The 14,224-nt window shown below is 37.9% G+C and overlaps 1 protein-coding gene across 13 annotated transcripts in view; it reads left to right on the top strand.

Moving 5' to 3' along the window:
- Positions 1 to 14,224, top strand: part of LOC109104264 (connector enhancer of kinase suppressor of ras 2-like) — an 81,385-nt gene that overhangs the window by 41,879 nt on the left and 25,282 nt on the right. For 7 of the 13 annotated variants that reach the window (XM_042714458.1, XM_042714457.1, XM_042714456.1 and 4 more), the window contains 6 exons: positions 584 to 717; positions 1,721 to 1,914; positions 2,763 to 2,852; positions 6,880 to 7,088; positions 13,092 to 13,140; positions 13,688 to 13,863. In XM_042714458.1, the coding sequence (XP_042570392.1) occupies positions 584 to 717; positions 1,721 to 1,914; positions 2,763 to 2,852; positions 6,880 to 7,088; positions 13,092 to 13,140; positions 13,688 to 13,863 (852 nt within the window). Of the gene's footprint in view, positions 1 to 580; positions 718 to 1,720; positions 1,915 to 2,762; positions 2,853 to 6,879; positions 7,089 to 13,091; positions 13,141 to 13,687; positions 13,864 to 14,224 lie in introns of all 13 variants that reach the window. The other 6 variants (XM_042714460.1, XM_042714459.1, XM_042714450.1 and 3 more) reach the window with 1 other exon arrangement.

Raw genomic sequence — 14,224 nt, 5'->3', positions numbered from 1 at the left:
TTTGGTGAAGGATTCAAGTTTGGTTCTAGACTTGTGACTCAAGGCTAAACTTTTAGCCATTTTCCCCAAACAGATCTGTCTACGTCTCTGTCTTGGCTGCTGTTATCTTACATGCTCATTTCAATGATTATATGATTATATGCATGTGCCTCTTTGTGCATGTCATGTCTGTACATCCAACTGTGCAGTCTGTGTCATTACCCCTGTTTTCAGGCATTCAGCTCAATGGAGACACTAATCACATGTCTATAGTCTCTGAAACCATTGTGTTCTCTGGAGATGTTGCAAATGTTTCCATAGACTCCCACTCAGTATGTCAAAGCATCCTGACCCAGAGATCCCAGTGCACCGTTTACTGCAGACAGCACTGCAGAGGGATGTGCCGCCGTCTTGCTGCTCAGGGACCTATTAATCTCTAACCCTCGCCCCTGTGACTGTCTGCAGATATCAGTGCCTCGGTCACGTCCTGGAACAGAGCTCCATTATTATATTTAGTTGTGCTCTCAGACGTTTTACCAGTAGTTTGAGCTCATAGTAGATGTGAACTTTGATCTTTAATTCAATGATCTTGTCTGCCCAGCAGCCAGTCATTCCCAGGAGTCCGACCAGCAGCTCAGCCACGCCCACAAGCACCATCAGCACACCCTCCAAGCGTGATAGCTCCGCCCTCCAAGACCTGTATATCCCGCCCCCTCCATCCGAGCCGTACACACCCAGGTAAACCCATCCAGTAAAGGCTTTTTTTATACTTCAGCTGCTTTGTTTCTTGAAATTCACTTGAATTCTTAGTCATCTTAATCAATATTACATCAAAAACAGTTGTATTTTGTTCAACGTCCTTTGAATTAAACAAGCTGCTACTTTTGCTACTGTACATTTGATACAAGAAAACATATTTGAATATACCTGTTTTAATTGGCTAATGTCTCTGTATGGGCATAATTCCTACTATTGCAGAAAACTGAATAGGTATATGTATGAGTGGGCTGGAATAAGTTAATGATCTGATGGTTGTGACATCACTACTGAATGATCTGTTTTAGCAGCATTATTTTCATATATCAGCAGTTTTAATTTATCTATTTGTCGAACAGTACTCAATTTAATTTAAGTACAGTTTTGCATTTAGATTACCAACATCTATTGCTCACTTAAAGTTAATCTTTAAAAACAATAATATTTTAATGAAGCTCTTAAATGTAAATGTTAGCAAATCTCAGTACGAGTTGACATTTATCATACTGCAAAATGTTGTGATGCCTAAATTAACTTTTAACTTGTAAAATGGTTGATTTTTTTTCTAGACAAAACATAATAGAATTTTCCTTTGTTGCCATAGTAACAAATATAACTGACAAATTTCTGAGATATTTGATCTACACTACTGCTCAAGGACACATTCAATTTATAAATAGTGACAGTAAAAGTTGTTACAAAAGATTTCTGTTTCAAAGAAATACTGTTTTTTTATTTTTTTTATTTTGTTTTTCACTTTTTATTCATCAAAATTGATAATAATGAGAAAATAGTATCTGGAGCACCAAATGAGCATATTAGAATGATTTCTGAAGGATCATGTGACAGTGAAGACTGGCTGCTGACAATTTAGCTTAGCCATCACAGGAATAAATAACATTTGAAAATATATTAATATAGAAAACATTTTAAATATTGTAGATTCAGTACGAACTGAATATGTTATGTTATGCTGTGTTTTCAGAGATGAGAAAGGCATTGTCCCGGGTGAAGTTGGGGTACCTATCGCAAAAGGGTCAGAATCACCAAACTCATTCCTGGATCAAGAGTACAGACGACGATTTCCTCTCATGGAAGAGGAGGCTGTCCTGTACTGCTATGAGTATGACCCCAACCACGGACCTACAACGTCCCGTCGAGACAGCACACCCACTTACGGTACACAAGCACACACAGGCACAAAATGTTTTATCTGTGAGCGCATTTCAGTACAAGCTTAAATGGTACATCAGGGTTATTGACTCTTTTAGCATGGAAAATATGTTTCTGCCTTTCTGCTTTCGGTATTTTCTGCTAGCTTTTACAGCAGATGCCTGAGAGACTGAATATTGACCTAGCAAGTAATTCAAGGCACAGACCAAACTTTAGTGAACATCTGCTGATTATAAAACAGCGCGTAATGACCAAAAAACACGATGTACCCCAATTATGTTGCATAACTAAGTTGAGTTGTTAAAAAAGCAGTTAATAAGAAATCGGTTTTAGATCTGGCTAAAGAACTGGTATGGGAAGCTTCTGCTAATCTAAATATGTTCTGTAAAATATGCTACATGTTTTGCAGTGCTGTGTGTGATTGAATGTTCTTTGAGGTTTATAAAGCGAGCATGTCTATAACAAGTTTCCTGCATAGTGGAGTCGGCTTCAGATTTTATGTAATTAAACTCCAGGGAGCTGGGCTGCACTTTGTTGTGAGTGTGTGTGTGTGTGTGTGTGTGTGTGTGTGTGTGTGTGTGTGTGTGTGTGTGTGTGTGGCATTATATCCAGAACCAGAGAACTGAAGTCGTTAAATGCCAGCGCAAAACACCTCACACACTCCATGCCCACTGCTTCCCTAGAAAACGAGAGGACACATTAACTGTGACAGTTTGTCTTACACAAACACACACTTGCACAGACTTACCTTGGCATCTGTGAAGAATATTCCCTGTCTTTCTCCACACACACACACACACACACACACACAAAGAAAGTGATGTGTGTGTATATGCGCATGTTTGTGCTTTCAGGTCGTCTGAGGCCCATCTCTATGCCTGTAGAGTATAACTGGGTTCCTGACTACGAGGACCCAGCTAGAATGAAGAGGGAAGGTCGGAGAGGTGAGTTTGTGACAGTCACAGTAAAATGCACATGGTTATTCTCTTGTTTTTATTCATTGTTCTTCTTTTCAATCTGCAAAAGTAAATAAAATATTATAAAATATTTTTTAATTAAAAATAAATATAATAAATTTATTATAAAATAAAATAAAATAAAAAAAAAACTAATTAAAAAATTTATATGTTTTTAATAACAAATCATTATATATAATAATAAAATTTAAAAAAAAATATTAAAAAAAAAATAACAATTTAAAAATAGAACAATCACAAAAACTTCAACCTAAAATGATCAAACAAAAAAAACAATACATATAAAAAAATAAATAAAATAATATAATTTAATATAATTTATAACATGGTGTTATATATATTATATATATAATATAATATGCTAAAATAGTTTTAGATAGCATGTCCTCCTGCAGGGAACTGCTAAAACCCCTTGAATTTTTATTCCAGTATCTCTTTCTTCATTGTAACCATCAGAATTTTATTGAATTGTGAAAAGTGGACTGGTATTAAATCAGTTTCAGATGAGCAAAAATGCTGTTATACTACAACATTGTGATAATGCTTTTATGCAGCAATTCTAAAGTCAAGAGTTTAATGTAGAGTAATTGACATTTTAGACACAAATATGGTCAGCTATTTTTTTCCAGTTTTGCCATTATGCTTCCCCATCTGCATGGCCTTGGTTACATCAGCAGAAAAAGAGGTAGAGAATGCTATTAGATTTTAATGGAAGATTAGAAATTGAAGATTTTTTTTTTCTTTTTAGGATCTACACTGATGAATTACACAAAATAAACAGGAACATTTATGTCTGTTTTATTCAAAGTAAAAATAGAATAGCATAAATAAAAATGTATAAATATTAAAAAAAAATTATATTATTACTTAAGTAAACATCTTCCATCACAATCATTTTATAAATATTCACATTTTTGCTCTCATTCTGCCTGGATTTCTCAGAATGCATCTTCGTTCACCATCTGTTGATCTTTCTTCTCATTTTTGCTCTCATTCTGCCTGGATTTCTCTTCATTCTTTCTCACTGTTGCTTTATTACATTCTCATGGCTCTTATTCAGGAGTGAAGTTTAGCTGAGCTCTTTTCCATGGATCTAATTCTCCTCGCTACACGGTGGCTCTGAAGTGCGCTGGGCATTGCTGATTACTTCCTGTGGCTGCACTGCATGCAGTGGCAGGATAACACTGGCAGTCTCTGAGCACCAACACCGAGCCACTGTGCGCTGGGACCTTTAGAAATACAGTCCAGAACTCTTTACAGAAATAGTTGGACTGTGGCAGAAAACGTAGACAGATAATGTCAATGAAGCTCTTTCATCAACATTTTATGTATTGTGTTTTTTTATTATGAGCTCAGGGTTAAAGTTTGGCTGGTTAGTCAGTCTGCATCATGTCCTCATCACCATCTTCATTGAGGCTGAGGGGGCAGCATCTTTTGTTTTGACTCACTCACGTCATGTCTTACTGCTTTCCCACGCTAACGTGTTTGTTTTCTTTCGGTGGTCTCCTCCAGGACATGCAGTTGCCCAAACCCCTCTCTTCTCTCTTGTTTGTGGCACTTGTGTGTCTGTAAATGGGTTTTTGAGCGTGGGGGTGGATGATCACCTGGCTGTCTCCTGGCTGCTATTTGTTCCCGTTAAGCAGCTCTGTCTATCCGCATTGTGTGGCGCCTTGATATCTCTCATATTCCCTTGCTTTCTGCAGTTCCTTTTTTCCCCGAAAAAAGCTGGGGAGAAAATGCTGGTGGTGAGGCTGCCAGATGGTGTTTAGCTGAGAGTAAGAAAGATGGTAAAAGAAAGAGGCACTCAAAGGAGAGTGATGTAGGAAGAAGATTGTGATAGAATGTGAGAGTAGAGGGAGGGTTCAGAAAGGATAAAGATGTATTAAGGTCATCCACAACTCGGAAATCTTGGTAATTTGTCATTCCGGGTAAGAGTGACAGTTTTTTTTTTTACTGTCAGAATGGGTGTTCTACCAAAGTTATTGTTGGCAATCCATTCAAAATTCAGAAAATTCACACATTCAGTTTTGGGGTTTGCTTTTCAAAAAACAATGATAAAAGAGAAGGGCTGCAGAAATTGGGAAAAATCTAATTGTATTTTTTGGGGGGGATAAAAATTGCAATTGTGATTTTAAAATTTTATTTAATAAAGAAAAAAAAAAATAATAATAATAATAATAAAAAACTGCAGACTTGCTGCACTTGTGTATAGGGCTGCACAGTTTGTGCAAAAATGTTGTGATTATATATCAGTATGACTTTATTCTAGTACTACTACTACTAATAATAATTATTATTATTATTATAACAGAATAAAAATATGAAACAAACAAAATAAATTAATTAAGTAACATTATTATTATTATTGAAAAAAAATTCAATATTAATAATATTAGTAATGTAAAAATAAAAAATAAAAATTAATAACAATGAAAAAAAATTCAATATTAATAATACAAATATTACTGTAATACTATTGTAATGTAAAAATAAAATATCAAGTATTTAATAATAATAATTATAATAATTTTAGTTTACAGTATAACTGTAAAATTACAATATTATTATTTAGTGCTGCCTTAATTTTTGAATTTTCAAATGTTAAACCATCAGAGAGCACTTAAAACTTCTCTTTTCTTGACAACAGCTGAGTTATAAGCACTTCCCATTACAAGTTTGGAAACGTAGTTGTTGCATGTTGCATTCCCAAATTCACATAAGTGACCCAAACTCATAGCAGATGCAGTTTGGAGCAACATTTACTGTGAACCGAACCACTCTGAGACACTGCAAACCCAGGAACATGAGCTGCTCATGTGTAAATGAACTCAGTGCTGCGCTTCCCTCACACATCACACTATATTCATCACACTAAGCCATTCATTTTATATTTTGTTTAATTGTGCAGCCCTACATAAAGGTATGTTGTTACTGTTGGATCATCCAGACTGACATTTTAGATCGATCCACTTCTTGTCCAATTTAATGTGTTTTTTATTGTTTCATTCACTCAAGAAGTTACAATTAATTAAAAAAGAATTTATAGTGACTCTGCAAGGCTGTGTACCCTGCCTGGAGGAACATATAATTTAAAATCTGCCACCTCTTCAACTTTTCCTCCAGCGTGAGGGAAACCGAGCCGTAAAGAAGAGGGAACTTCTTCTGGAAGCATGCTGTTGCCATGGAAACTCTGACAGGAGCTCTCCTGAGTGTTTCATGTCCCATTGGCTGCTGCCGGGCAACGGTGGACATGGGCGTGGGAGAAGGGAAACCCAACAATGGCTGCGGTGGTTCCTAAATTAAAGGATGAGCATAAATCGGGACTGCTGGGAGCCCGTTGGTTTGGCTCGTTAATATGGCTGTGACCAATCGGCTTGTTATGCTCATTAGGCAAGAATAAGCCTATAGAGTTTGATTGGATTCAACTGATTTGGGAAGAGTGTACAGGCTTATGTAGTGCTAATGATAGACCTCTATTGAGGGAATGAATCATTGTGATTGAACAATTGAGGTTTGGAGTATTTCGAGAAGGGTTTGGGATGCTTGATTGATGGAATACTGATTAGAGCTTATTCAGTGATTTGACACAGTACTACAGCCTGGAAAATGGCCGGACTGTTTGAGAAAGCTGGATGTACAAATGTATTTTTGATTTACTGAACATGCCAAATAAAATTTCTAATGCCCGATTAACCATATAAAATGGTAACATTGTTGGAAAAATGATCTTTTCCTTTGCATAAGGGGTTGTGTAGCCTTGCAGTTTAAGTACTAATCAAACAGTTGTATTTAAACAATTAAACAACTGATAGTTGTGCAAAGCATTTAAAGGGGTAGTTCACCTAAAAATGAAAATTCTGTCATCATTTACTCACCCTCATGTATTCACCCATATGACTTACTTTCTTCAATGAAACACAAAAGTTTTGTAGACATATGCATATATTCACCAGGTACTGGCACCTAAAGATACTGTTCTTTCTCACTCTCTCAGAAAACTCTATGTTGCGGTATGTAAGTGATGAGAAGGCCGTCGAACTAGCAGGGCGCAGCATGAAGAGAGACACAGGAAAACGCGGCAAGAAGAAGAGCGAGAAGAGCGGGAGCCCCACCCACTATGCCCTTCTCCCCACCCTCCAAATGGAGGTTCTCCGTCAGGAGTCCATGAACACGCCTAACCCAGACTCCACCTCTGTTTACCATGTAAGTAGTGTGCTTTCTGTCAAAGTCCTCTGAAGGGAGTTGGTTTATTCTGTGGCCATCTTGGCGGTGCTATTTGTAATCATGCTAGTACCAGGCCTGTTGAATGGGTAACAAAAGCCATCTCCAAAGCAGCCTGCCAAATTAAAGTGATTGGTTCTTTGGATTTAAAGGCAGGATTTCATTTTTTGCAGCGACCAATAGTGTTGGACTGTAAATATATTTTTGGCTTGTTTTCCAATGTATATCCTAAAATAGCCTTAAAGATAAACTGCTGTTCAAATGTATGAGTTTTTTATGCTTTTATTCAGCAAGGACACAACAAATTGATGAAAATTGACACTAAAGACATTTATAATGTTATAAAAGATTTCTATTTCAAATAAATGTTGTTGCACTTTCTGTACATCAAAGAATACTGAAAAAATATATCACATTTACCATAAAAAATATTAAACTGTTTTCAACATTGATAACAATAAGAAATGTTTCTTGAGCATCAAATCAGTATATTATGATTTCTGAAAAATTATGTGACACTGAAGACTGGAATAATGACTGCTTAAAATTCAGCTTTGCCATCACAGGAATAAATTCCATTGTAAAATATATTAAAATAGAAAATAGTTATATTAATTTGCAATAATATTTCACAATATTACAGTTTTTACTATATTTTAATCAGCAGCCTTGGTAAGCATAATAGACTTCTGTTTTGGATAATGGATTAATAAAAATACATTTGTTAAAAAATGTAAATATCTTGTGCAGTTTTGCTTCTCAAGAACATTGATCTTGTTTTACGGATGTTACCTGCAAAACAAGACAAAAATACTGATTAAGAAAGTTTCTTTGCTATTGAGCTTGTAGTGTGGTAGTATGTGCGCCTTTTATCTGACATGTCTCAATCAGGTTCTTTTTCTTTGTCTAAGAATATCTCTTTTGAGTGTCTTGGTCTGGATCAGGCTAAACTCAGAGATTATGAGGAAAATCGCCCAGTGTCTGTGTTCAAGTAACAAAGAGTTATTTTCAAGGCTTGGCTGCTTTCACCAGCTGTTCGTTCGATCAAGGTCTCTGTGATCAGTGCAGGTAAAGTCTTACATAAAGAGTTTTCATTGAAAGCACCAGGTCATGGTGTGCAGAAGGAGAATGCATACTTACACCCACATGCTAGGTGAGTGTTTGTGTGTGTGTGTGTGTGTGTGTGTGTGTGTGTGTGTGTGTGAGAGAGAGAGAGATAGAGAGAGAGAGAGAGAGAGAGAGAGAGAGATTGTGTGTGCGAATGTAATGAGAGTGTTAGTCCTTTAGCCTTTAGTCAGCGTGGAGATGTGTGGGAGTTTGTGCTCAGCCCTGTATATACTGTGTGTATGTGTGGGTGGGTTGGTGGATTTTCTCAGTGAGACCAGCTGCCCTGTGTGTGAAATTATTAGGAGTGGAGGTGAGGTCTAGCTGTCATTTTTAAAAGGGAATGTGGCAGTCGATGTTCTTGGAACACACACACTGAAACAGCCATAACCACACACACAAACACCAAGGGAAAACTAATAATCTGGGGAAAAGTGACTCACAGTGGTGTGTCACAGTGTGCATATGGATGCTGAGTAGGCAGATGGTGGTTCTGTGGGGGTAGGCGGGGCTAAGTCGTGTTGTCATCTGTCACAGGGCACAGAGTGACGTGATTGGCCGAGCTCCATCTGAAACAGACCTGTGATTGGCCAAGACTCGTCCATGTGCTGTCTTCATGTCAATATGTTGTGCTTGATATGTCCGCCAGACCATGAGAAATGATTATGTGTGTTTAGTTCTCTAAAATTTTTTTCGCCAAAATGAGGTCTAATTATAGGTCCTCGTGAAAAAGTGTGAAAGGTGCCACTCTGAGATCCCAGCTGGGGTGTTACAGTGTTGCGTAAGAGTGACTTTCACAGTGTATCTTACCTGCGGCGTCTGTTTATAGACACCCTCAGCAGGGTGATGTATGTGTGTCCATTTGTCCTGTGAGCTGATGTGGGATAAGGGGTGTGCAGGGGTGGGAGAACTCTGCTGACTACTCCATCACCAATAGTTTGGACCCGAACCAATGTGCTGGTCTCAGCACTCTTGTAAATTGTTCTTTCTCTAGCTCTATATGAGACTATATAAAATGAAATGAGAAGGGAAGATGCCAGAAGATGCAAAAGGAGAAGAGAATACAAGATGAGACAAGAACAGACATAATAGTGAGACAAAATCAGAAGAGAAGCAGCCAGATGAGAAGTGAAGAGACAAAATGAAATAAGAAGAGAATGTAAGACGTGAGAAGAGGTGAAATGAGACAATAAGAGACAATTTGAGATGAGACCAGAAGAGAAGGGACTCAACAAGAAGGAATGTGGAGAAAGGAACATTCAAAACCAGAAGAGGTGAGATGAGATGAGATGAGATGAGATGAGATTAATAAAAATGAGATGAGAGAAGATACAAAAGATGAGACAATCGGAAGAGAAGAGACAAGATGAGAAGAGATGAAAAGATGAAATTAAATGAGAAGAGAACCTAAGCTGTGAGAAGAGTTGTGAAGAGAAAAGAAAAGACAATATGAGATGAGACCAGAAGAGAAGAGACATGACAAGACATAACATGCAGAAGGGAATATTCAAAACTAGAGGAGAGTAGAAGAGGCAAGATGAGAGGTGAAGAGACAAAATTAAATAAGAAGAGAAGATGCGAGAAGAGATGAGAGGAGACCAGAAGAGACAGGACAAGACAGCAGGATGCAAAATGAGAAGAGATTGGATGAGAAGAGAAAATCAGATAAGAAAAGATGCAAGAAGCAAATTTGCGAGATGATGCAAGAAGAGGAGAGAAGAAATGAGGAGAAGAAGTAGCAATATTAGACTAACATTAAAAGAGAAGGTCAATTAAGATGAGTAAGATGCCATATGAGAAGATGCAATGAGATGATGCAAGAAAAGCAGAGCGCAGAGACCACGCTGTATGGCGTTGATTTAATAAGCCTGCTTCTGTTGGAATGTGCAGTGTAACTGCATTAAGCTCTGTTGTTTACAGTGGTGTTTTATTGCCTGCTATGCAGTCTGATAAGAGAGCTGCAGTTTGTCTGAACAATGCCAGCACACTGACCTCATATTCAAGGAGAACACTCACTCACTCTGCCCATCAGACACACACACAAAAAAGTGTTTTGCCTGACTGTCAAAACACTTTAGACACAACCCAGTGCCTTCAGTCCTATTCATTTGAGCAACCCATTGTCATCATTACACTATTTGAAAACTACAATAAATCAAAGATAAGTGAAGAGAAGGTGCTGCTTATCTACAGGTTTGGTTTAAATGTAACGAGAGGTTAATGCATGTTTTAAGGCCATAAGATGGAGCATATGTCAGCATATGTCAGTTGTTGATATCACAGCGGAAGAGGTTTGGTACCATATGTCATGTGAATGGAGAGCCTGCGTTGCCATGTGGCATTCAGTTGTAGCCTGATGGCAAATCTTAGCATGCCATCTAGGATGATGTGTTAGTGAACATAATGGAGAGAACAAATTCACTTAATTTCTGAGAGTGACCCACATCAGAGACTGAGAGAATGGATGAACAGAACCATTTCACCATAGCAGAAGGCAACCAGAAGAAACTGTAGGAAGCAAAAATCATGTCCATGCCACATGCTGAGATGTAACCACTGTGTTTATTCAAGTCACACGGGCCATAGTCATTCCATAATGCTCTCTCTTTGAGGATCATGACCCCTGAGGCATAAGAAATGAAGTTTAGAAGATCTTTGGACTCTGTCTGCTGATGCACATCTCATGTTCAAGTCTTGTAGGATTTGTTCTTGGTGTGCTTCATGCATTGTCAAGAGCTTGCAGTTCCCCAACATTTAGACTTATTCATGAAACCCAAGCAAAGAGAATTCTAAAGTCACTGTAGGAGTTGCTCTTCAACCCCTAAAACTTTTCAGTGATTACCAGTGATTGTTTCAAGCAAGTTTGAATGTTGTTTGAGGGTCAGCAGAGCCATTAACTCAGCAATAATACCCCCTCTGTTTCTTCAGTGACATTGAAAATGAAGGTTGAGTATTGCCTATAGGCGATCCATCCCCTATGTCTCCATCATCCGCTTAGTGTAAGTCTGTTTTGATTCTTGATATACACTGCCCGGCCAAAAAAAAAAAAGTCACCACCTGGATTTAACTAAGCAAATATTTAAGATCCTCCCATTGGATAATTACCGCATGGATGATTATGTTATGTGCCCAAAGAATGAGGTCAGCTGACTACCTGAATATACTGAATGACCAGGTTATTCCATCAATTATTTTTTTCTTCCCTGATGGCATGGGCATATTCCAAGATGACAATGCCAGGATTCATCGGGCTCAAATTGTGAAAGAGTGGCTCAGTGAGCATGCAACATCATTTTCACACATGGATTGGCCACCAGAGTCCAGAGTCAGACCTTTACCCCAATGAGAATCTCCAACTTTCCCATCATCAATACAAGATCCTGGCAAAAAATTAATGCAACTCTGGATGGGAATAAATGTTGTGACATTGCAGAAGCTGATCGAAATGATGCCACAGTGAATGCGTGCCATAATCAAAGCTAAAGGCAGTCCAACAAAATACTGGAGTATGTGACTTTTTTTTTGGACGGGCATTGTATATGCTGTGTCACTATACTTTGCTAAATCATATTGCTTTGTTTATGTTTAAGTGTTAAATCTTCAGGGAAGTTTTTCTTTCTGTGTCTAACACGGTGTCTACACTGGACAATTGTCATGCCACGCCGCAACAGCTAAAGTCTGTCTACATTGGACGCGACAAAGCGACCATTGAAAATCATTTGAAATTTATGTCATACATAGAACGCAGCAGCAGTTTTCTGTCGGGGATTTGTCGTGTCTCACCACATCCAGTGTATCACTGATTATAGTGTTTTGTCGCACTGCAACTTGCTCCAATTCACACACCAATTGCAATTTGCATCTTCTGGGAGGAGATTCCCACAGTGCTTTGGGAGAGAATTGTGTTGACATTGAATTGTGTGATGAGGTGAAATGCTGGGAAAACCACAATTTTTTGTCATTTTATATTTTTGGGTTTATTTTATAGGAAAGTGAAGTAATAGAGAGTGAGTGGGATTGACCCAGGACTTGAACTTGAACTGAGACAACTACCATTTTTATTGAATAACTGATAAGGGCACTTGAACAAACAGAAAATCATCTTCAAGAAGTGGACACAATTTATTCAGATACTCCTGTATAAATAAAGACATTCTACGAACCGGTTGAGTGAGTTTCTAAACATATTCCATTAATCAATTTCAGTTATTCCTCTTAGGCTGCAGGGCAACTTCCCTCTTCAGGCAGATATCAATAAATCAATTAGTGTGATGTTAGTCAGTGTGTTCTCCATACTGTTGCTAATGGATGCATGGCAACACAAGTTTATCTCTAATTTAATGCTCAAGGTTGCAGGAATTTTCTTCATGGAAGAGAATTGCCACAGGGTTTTGATCTTAAATATGTACTTGGTCTGGGCGTGCTGATCCAAGAAATACTGCTCAATAAACACACGGGCCAAGGATGTTAGAAATCTTCTTTATTTTCTCTCCATGCCTCCATGCCTTCCCGTCTTCCTTCTCTCTGGCTGTTTGGGCTCTCGTGCCTTCATCTGTTCGGATGTTGTCTCTGATTTTAATTTGTTCTGCGATGGATTGATGCTCGGAGATCATTATGTTCACACATTTCCTCCATGTGATTCCACTCAGGAGAAAAGAATGTGTTGGCTGATAATTTGGTCGTGACATTTTTTTCTCCGTTTATATTTATTCATAAATCTTATATAAATAAATTTAAATGTAACTCTAATATAGTTATATAATACTTATGGATAAATACAAATACAGAGATGTAGAAAAAAATGTATATACATATGTGTTTGTGAGTGTATATGTATGTATGTGTATGTATTTATGTTATGTCTTCTGCTTTGCTTGACAGACATTCCAGGGATCCTCTCTGCTCTCCAAGACCAAGAAAAAGAGTAAAGGTGATCACTTATCTTTCTTATCCTCATGTTTGTGAACATTGTCTTCATTGCTTACACTGCTTGGCCTTTTTTTTCCTTATTCAGGCAAAATATGCACCAATACAATCCTAAAAGACTAAAGAAAGTTAATTTCCATCATACTTATAAGCATTCTGACACATTTTGGCACATTCATGGCAGATGGGTAAACATTTTTCAAAAATGTCATAATTTTGGGCTGTTTTCAAATAAAGTTATTATATGGCTTCAGAAATATAATGCACAAGCCAAACTAATTACTTTTCTCGTGCTTTTTTTCCATTCTGGGGTTTTACTGGTCATTATTCACTTTCATTATAAGGAAAAGAGCAGCATGAACATCTTGCACATGTCCTTATATGGTCTGCAAATGAACGAAAGTTAAACATGATTTGAAGAATGCAAATGAGTAAAAGATAAATTTTAATACAGAAATGAATTGATGATGCTGCAACAGTTTTATCCAATTGGGATACAGAACTATTCATTTTATAAGTTATCACATACTGTTCTCTTATATGGTATCCAGCGGCTCCGCTGTCCTCCATCAGTAAGAGACGAATCTCCTGTAAGGACCTGGGTCGTGGAGACTGTGAGGGCTGGCTGTGGAAGAAGAAGGACGCAAAGAGCTATTTCTCGCAGAAATGGAAGAAGTACTGGTTTGTTTTGAAGGATGCCTGCTTGTACTGGTACATGAACGAAGAGGTGAGTGTGTGTGTGTGTTTGGCCAATACAGATATCTTTGTTGTTTCTCATATCCACCAGCACAGCAGAAACTCTATCGATCTAGAGATGAGGCTTTAATTGGTGCCGGCTTTACCCTCTTGTGTGGAACAAGATTAATGCTCATCTACCCCAACAAAACAGTCTACTACAGACGCTGTTGCTGTAATGAAGATAAGGATCTTCTCCCAACAAACACTCCCCTTCTCTCCCGTACTTGTTCCCTTGCTCCTTCGCTTTTGATTAATTACCCTCCATGTTTTCGCTTTTTATCACGGCCAGGGTGTGGGATATGGTTGCTGTTCTGGGGGTTTCGGAGGAAGTATGTGGAGGGGAGTGTTCC

The sequence above is a fragment of the Cyprinus carpio genome, chromosome A24, assembly GCF_018340385.1.
Source record: "Cyprinus carpio isolate SPL01 chromosome A24, ASM1834038v1, whole genome shotgun sequence".
Lineage (NCBI taxonomy): Eukaryota > Metazoa > Chordata > Actinopteri > Cypriniformes > Cyprinidae > Cyprinus > Cyprinus carpio.
This window is presented reverse-complemented; position numbering and strand designations above follow the sequence as displayed.